Genomic DNA, 7,422 nt, shown 5'->3' with positions numbered 1-7,422 from the left:
GCACCACAATACCTTAAAGATCTGTTATTGCTGTACCAACCGTCTAGACCCCTCAGATCTTCTGGTTCTGGTTCTGCTCAGCATCCCCAGAACCAGAACCAAACGAGGAGAAGCAACATTCAGCTTCTATGCACCACAAATCTGGAACAAACTTCCAGAAAACTGTAAAACAGCTGAAACACTGAGTACCTAGACTTAAAACCCACCTGTTTAGAGTTAACTTTTGAAACCTAATCATGAATCAATAATCTGATGTGCAAAATGTAATGTCTGTGTTTCTATGACTGTATTTTTGTGTTTTTATGATGTAAAGCACTTTGAAATGCCTTGTTGCTGAAAGGTGCTATACAAATAAAATTTGATTGATTGATTAACTATTAAGCAATAAATATAAGCTTGTTTCAAGTCAATAACTCCTTAATACTGATAAAAAATTACTGGTAGATTATATGCGGCTGCAAAAAGCAGTTGAGGCTGAAAAAAGGAGCGTGGCAGCAGCCACTAAGACTCAGACCTAAACTGCAAGACGTCCATCTCCTCTGACTGAATAAAAGTTAGATCTAGTTTGATCACAGACATAAAAAAACTGGGATTCTGTGTGGAGCCAAAACTGAAAGTTGCTGATTCTTGCAATGTGTCTGAAAAAAGAAAAACGAAGCATCACAGAACATAACGCCTACTGTACAGTGAGGCATGGTAGTGGCTGCGTGGTGCTCTGATGCTGCTTCAGTTCCTCTGCTTTGAGGACATGTTTTGATTAGGCCGATTTATTTTCAAAATGTCAAATTGCTCGATTATGTGATCAATGGAAATGCAGATACAGTCTGATTTATTTTGAAAATCTCTGGTGGGATTTGAAAAAGATGGCTGCCTGTAAAGCCAACAATATAAATGAGGAGAGCAGGTAGAAGTTATGTCTGGCTGTAAATCCTGTTATCAGCAGGTTACAACAGGAAGAGAAGCTCTGCTAAGATCTGAACATGCTAGTCATGATGAATAATTAAATAAGAGACTGCAGCTAAGCAAAAATGTAATTTTATATTTAGTTTCAAGAGAAAATTAAACATCAGTTGTATTTAACTTAGTTTATCACTGACAGCAGCCAACTGTGCATGCGTGGGTTTTCTCCGGGTACTCCGGTTTCCTCCCACAGTCCAAAAACATGACTGTCAGGTTAATTGGCCTCTCCAAATTGTCCCTAGGTGTGAGTGTGTGTGTGCATGGTTGTTTGTCTCTGTGTTGCCCTGTGACAGACTGGCGACCTGTCCAGGTGACCCCGCCTCTCGCCCGGTACGCTAGCTGGAGATGGGCACCAGCAACCCTCCCGACCCCACTGAGGGCCAAGGGTGTAAGAAAATGGATGGATGGAAGGATGGTGTTGGGTAACACAGTATTTAAAAAGCAGTCTGTTCTTCACTCACTGCTTCATGTCCTGCATCTGACACTCCATGTTGTCCTGCTGCGTCCTCAGAAGCTGGACTTCGTACAGCAGTTTGCTCAGGTCCTCCTGCCGGACTTTGGTCTCCTCGCTTTTCACGATGGAAACCTGGACAAAAACATCAAGAGCTGAAAAAAATTATCTTGATGTTTGAACAGATTTACATGGTGGCTAAAACAAATCTACAATAACTTGTTGAACTCAGATTTTATCTCATCATATTTATATTCCAAACTTTCTTATTTGTTAAATTTGGTGTTAAATAATAGCATTATGGAGTAAATTCTCAGTAATATTTTTAAAGTATCAAAGTTATGAACAAAGATTAGACTTTCACGAAAAACACTCGATAAAAATCTGTTTTTTTTAAGTAGATATTTTCTGTCTCTTTAACTGACCACATCAGTTTGTTGCTAAACATAATAGAAAAAGTAAAGAAAATAAGAAAAACATTACACCACACACTTATAAAAGGAAAAAAATTGGTTATAATTTTAACTAGAGATTAAAATTTTGTTGTTTTTTTTTAATCTGAAACTGTCTGGCATAAAATTACTTTTCAGAACTTTCTTAACCTTTGACCTCAGACTGTTCTTAGAAACTCAGCAAGATTTCTTCACTGAAGTAAATTAATTATATAAGCTGTCAGTTTAAACAGTTTGATTTAAATCAAAATCTCACTATTCAGACAGAACTGAAGAAGTTTGAACTGAGCTGTTTTGTATATTTTAATCATTTCTTTTATTATTGTGCAACATGAAGTTTTTCTAAATGGAATTTTATTTGGAAAATTTTACTTATTAGGTTTTCTGTGTGGCTTTAAACCTTTTGATTTAACATTAATTGTTTTACCACTATTATGCCTAAAACTTTGAGTTAATTTGACTGAACCTAAAGCAGTTTTCCATCAACTCACCATTTAAAAAGCTTCACTATCTTAGTGCCTTTTAATTAAGGTACAACTAACTTAAAAGTAACTTTTTAGCAATAAATAGGAGTTTATTTTAGGTAAATGATTTCTTAATATTGATTAAAATGTATTTGTTCCAGTGGCAGATTCCATGTTGGAAGTGAAATAATCCACCAGTGGACTTGGTACTTTTTCAAAAATATTAAGGAATCACTGACCCAAAACAAGCTGCTATATCTTGTTACCTGTAAGCCAGTTTCATCTTAAGTCAAGTGTACTAAGATATTTGCATAAGAAACTAGACAAAAATACTAGCAAGTTTTTAAAATTTGCAGCATGCAGAGATCAGCTGGCAATTTAGAGCTAAGACTTTAACAGCTGACAGGAGGAAGCTGGAATCAAACCTACAGTTTTCCAATTGCAAGAAACTCCTGTCCCTCTGTGGCTCAGTGGGTAAATGAGAATATAAACTCATTTATCCAGCGACTGTTGAAGTGATGGTGTATTAACAAAGTTTATTGTTTGTTTCCACCAAAAGCTTCTCGTTTCAGAGAAACTGCCAACATTAACTTGTAAGCTTGCATAGTTTAATAATTATTTAAAGCTGCTTTGAAGTACATTTTGCATCAGCCCCTCAGTTTAAGCCAGGGGTGTCCAAAGTGTGGCCCTGGGCCATTTGTGGCCCCTGAATGGTGCAACTTTGCCCCACTGGAGATGGAGAAGTTTCGACCCACAAATTAAAATCGTCTCACAGAGATGTCAGATAAAAGTATTTATCTTTTAATAACAAAGCTTTCTGCTTTCCTCTTAGTTTCTTTCCATGGAATTGAACACCAAAGCAGACCTCGATTAACCCAAACTAGTTTTAATTACATTATTACATTTATTTGTATTTTTGTTGAGGATTTTGGTACATGTTGCAAAAAGTTGGGACTCCAGTTTTTAAGCCATTTCCAGCAAAGAAAATTCATTCTCCTGAAGATCAGTTTTCATGTTTGATAGAGTTATGTGTGTGTGTGTGTGTGTGTGTGTGTGTGTGTGTGTGTGTGTGTGTGTGTGTGTGTGTGTGTGCGTGTGTGTGTGTATGCATACACACCTTCCTCTTGATGTGCTCCAGCATGTGCTCGTGTCCCTGCAGGAAGTAGAGGTGCTGGAACTCCGTATCGTCTCTTTCAGGCTTCACCAGGCCGCTTTGCTCGATGTTCACCACTTTACGGAAACCGTCTGAAGAAACCCGGCAGAGCGGAGGAGTAAACACACCAAGGATATTAAATAAAAAAAACAAGAGGGCTATACTCACACATGTTGAGCTGTCGAACGAAGCTCGCCATGTTGTTGTGTTTAAAGTATTTCGGCAGAACTTCTTTGGCAAAGCGGCCCTGGTCAAACACGTGGAAACTCGTTCCTGTCTGTAAGACAGAGAAAGTTGTCAGGGCCGAAGTGTTTGTTGGATTATTGAACCATTTCAGAAAAGTACTGCATAAATCTTCTTATTGTTTATGTTTCAGAGCCGTCACTGTCTGACCTAAAACATATAAACATACAACTCACCTGGTTAAAATTTAGTTTAAAGAAGGGTTGCCTAACCCTAACCTGTCTGCATTCAGAAATAAGTTTTTGTAATTCATTGGTTTAAAAATATTGAGCATTTCTAGATATCAGAACTAAGCAACAGGTTTGCTAAAAACTAAAGATTTAAGAAAGCAGGAAGTTTGCCATAGTGTGAGAAAATGCATAATGAGATGACAAAACTTCTATATAAGAAACATTAGCACCATTTTAAGCTTTATTGTAGATTATTGCTTAAACAAGCAATAATCTTGCTTGGATTCAAGCAGCCACTTGGCTGCTTGAATCCAAGCAGCCAAGTGGCTGCTTGGATTCAAAAGCATCAGCATGATGTAAGTCAATTACAAATGATGCTAATGACAGCAGGTGTTACACACAGTGGCTTAGGATTGGTGAGGCAGCTGGTGTTGACATGTTGCATGTGTCAAACACAAGGCCCAGGGGCCAAATCTGGCCCGCCATAGATTTTTATGTGGCCCTCAAGACTCCAAATATATCCATACAACCTTCAAATTAACAGTTGTATGCTTAAATATTATTTTATTAATCAAATCAAAGAGGTTTTTATCTGTTTACTGCCAAATTAAATGTCAATGCTTCCAGTTTTACTGCGATTGTGGAAATGAACTCAACATCAACAAACTGAGTCATTTTTTGTTCTAAAGCATAATTGTGAGTTCATTGAAAATTTTCCATAAAAATTGTCAAAAACATTTCTGCCTCAGCCTTACATGATGTCACGTTATAGTCTATGATTGATTATTTGCCAGTAATAAAAAGTCACATTTACAGTCATACATAAGTGCAAATGCAGAGACGGTTCTAACCGTTTGTTTATCGGGTTTGTTGATACATTCTAGTACAACCGGCCCTTTAAGAACATTCATGACCTTTAATGTGGCTGAAAGTGAAAACGAGTTTGACGCCCCTGACATGTTGGCATTGGGGGCCCCAAATGGAAAAGTGCACCGGGTCCCAAAAATGCTTGGGCCGGCCCTGGTAGAGCAGAACTCACAGCGCTCCAGCAGATGAGGTGGTTGGTGTCCGGATCCTCCACCAGCGTCCACAGCTTGGTGAGAAACGCCGGCACGTTGCTGCCGTAGCTGCCGTCCACACCGGCGACACCTGGAGACTCCTGCATGTTCAGCCCTCTTGGCCCACTTCACGGCAGGAAAACCAAATGTAAGGAAACGTGCGCCGCTTCCCAGATTAGTCCATGTTAGAGAGTGATCCGTCTCCGATAATCCCAGGTCTCTTCGGTTCCATCTCAGTTAGACTTTCTCTGCTTGTTTCGGTCTTTTCGGGCAGATTATCGTTTTTCACTGTTCTCCCCCTGACATCATCCAACTGAATGCGCTCATAGAAGGTCCATGTCAGCACACAGAATACAAGCCCACCCACCCACGGCCTCCCAATGACAATCCCAAGAGTCTAACAATACACTGATCACACAAAACGGTTCAACAATACACCCTGAAAGCGCTGCTGGGTGACTCAAACACCACTGAGCTCAGGGTTAAAGTCCTGGCAGGATTCATGATGGGAATGAACTGAAAATTATCAATTGGATTCTATTTTTTTCTTGACTCATTTGTTAATAACTTTTAAGAAATTGCCCAGATAGTTAGGGATTAAGCAATAAATCATGATGTATCGATTATTGAAATAATCATCAATTATTTAAGTAATCAATTAATCTCATTAACTGGAGTTTACAGACTCAAAAAAGGTCATTTGTAAGAAGAACAACACAGTCAGAGCAGTAAACAAGCGAAAGCTGTACAGAAATGTACACATTTTCCACTTCAGATGAAAAATACATTCTTTATCTGCAAATATGTTCTATCCAGACCTTCTTAAGTGGCTGTTTTAGTTTTGAATTCTGTAAAAAGCACCTTTTGCTATCCATTTATTAACCGGTTAAAGCAAAAGTATGATCAGATTAGCCCTACACTGTATGGCTGTTAGGTCAGGCAGAAAAGTTTTTCATATTTCAGAAATTGTTTTTAGCTGCAGGTGGATCCTTTGCTACAAATGATCAAGTGTTCACTAAAGGAATGATATAGCATTTTAGGCATTACATGTTTATCATCTAAAAAAATAACTGAATTATTTGTTTATTGCATCTTTAACATATTTCTAATATTGTATAAATAACGTTTATCCATCTACTGGATGGAGGTCAAACTACACCACCAAAATAAAGTCTAGTCCATCGGAACTAAATAAAGTTTCTAATATTGTATAAATAAAGGTTTTCATTAAGCATCTGAAATCTGAAGGAGAGGACAGACTTTCTGAAGGTGGTTTTACGTTTTTTACTATTTCTGACCACTAGATGGTGCCATTGTGTTTAAAAACTTTCAGTCCCATTTAGGAGTGGCAAGTTCACGATTAATGAGTTAATAGTTTTTGATTGATCTTATCAATTGACTAACGATTAACTTGTAAGTGGCCATTTTCTTACAAAATTTTTTTTGGCCTCTTTCATCAAGAACGTGGATCGCTTCTCCATAATATAAAAGACAACATTTTTTAATGAAGGATTATTAAATTTTAACAAACTTTTGAGTCAGCTAACCATAAATACTGAATAAACAAACAGAAAAAGTTAAAACTTTACTCCGTTAAATGCATTAACTCAAGACAGCACCCAAAATAAAAAATGGCGTCATGTTTTCTTAATCATGTTGCAATTTTTTTATACTTACATGATCTCCTCGGTTTTTCTCGGTCATCAAATCCTCGCCTTCGTAGCAAATCAGTCATTTTAGTTTGAAAAGTTGATGCTGTTCTGTCATCAACACGGCTGAATGAGCCGTGAAACTTATGGAGATTGGCGAGTGTTTATAAATAAAAACTGAAGAGCATAAAATGCGTATGGCTGCGTTCACAAGTGACCCAATTCCGATTTTTTGTGAAATCGGAGTTTTATATATTTTTTTACATGCGACCCGTATGTGTTCTGCAGTGTGAACTGGCAACCACCTGTTGAAAGTGTCCCGCATGCGCAGTAGAGGGCGCAGTAGTGTAGGTGTTCTCAGTGTTCTGCCAACCGCCATAAAAAGAAGAAGAGCTCAGTGTTTGCAGAAGTAAACATGGATGCTTAGGGTGGCGCACAGCTTACATATTTGAAGTTGTTGTCCGGCCGGAGCAACATATTAACTTAATCCTGATATAGTCCGTCATGGTTGTTATTTCTCTTCCCACCTGCGCGTATCAGGAAACAAATAGTGAGATTTGTTGTGCATCAGTGATGTTCAGTTCGGATGAATGCGGCCTGGACGTTTGGGTCGCATTTGAATCGGATACGCATCGGATATGGGTCACATTCGTAAAGAATCCTACCTGTGCTGTTCAGACTGTCATGAAAAGATCGGATACATGTCGCATTACGTCGCTTAAGGACGACCAGCGGCGCACTCTACTGGATGGAGGTCAAACTACACCAAAAAAAGTCTAGTCCACTGGAATTAATTTTAATTTAATAACCCATTAATCCACT

At 38.2% G+C, this 7,422-nt stretch overlaps 1 protein-coding gene across 3 annotated transcripts in view; it reads right to left on the bottom strand.

Annotated features, from left to right (window-relative positions):
* The window catches only part of hsf4 (heat shock transcription factor 4), a 19,939-nt gene extending 12,633 nt beyond the window's left edge, over nucleotides 1–7,306 (bottom strand). The window contains exons 1-4 of one of the 3 annotated variants that reach the window (XM_008412505.2): nucleotides 7,266–7,306; nucleotides 3,649–3,757; nucleotides 3,445–3,572; nucleotides 1,422–1,546 (exon numbers count right to left, since the gene is read on the bottom strand). In XM_008412505.2, coding sequence (XP_008410727.1) covers nucleotides 1,422–1,546; nucleotides 3,445–3,572; nucleotides 3,649–3,679 — 284 coding nt within the window. In that variant the 5' untranslated portion in view covers nucleotides 3,680–3,757; nucleotides 7,266–7,306. Of the gene's footprint in view, nucleotides 1–1,421; nucleotides 1,547–3,444; nucleotides 3,573–3,648; nucleotides 3,758–4,932; nucleotides 6,025–6,628; nucleotides 6,855–7,265 lie in introns of those variants that run through there. The other 2 variants (XM_008412503.2, XM_008412501.2) reach the window with 2 other exon arrangements.
* Between the last annotated feature and the right edge of the window lie 116 nt (nucleotides 7,307–7,422).

Source organism: Poecilia reticulata, linkage group LG6 (genome assembly GCF_000633615.1).
Source record: "Poecilia reticulata strain Guanapo linkage group LG6, Guppy_female_1.0+MT, whole genome shotgun sequence".
NCBI classification, from domain to species: domain Eukaryota; kingdom Metazoa; phylum Chordata; class Actinopteri; order Cyprinodontiformes; family Poeciliidae; genus Poecilia; species Poecilia reticulata.
This window is presented reverse-complemented; position numbering and strand designations above follow the sequence as displayed.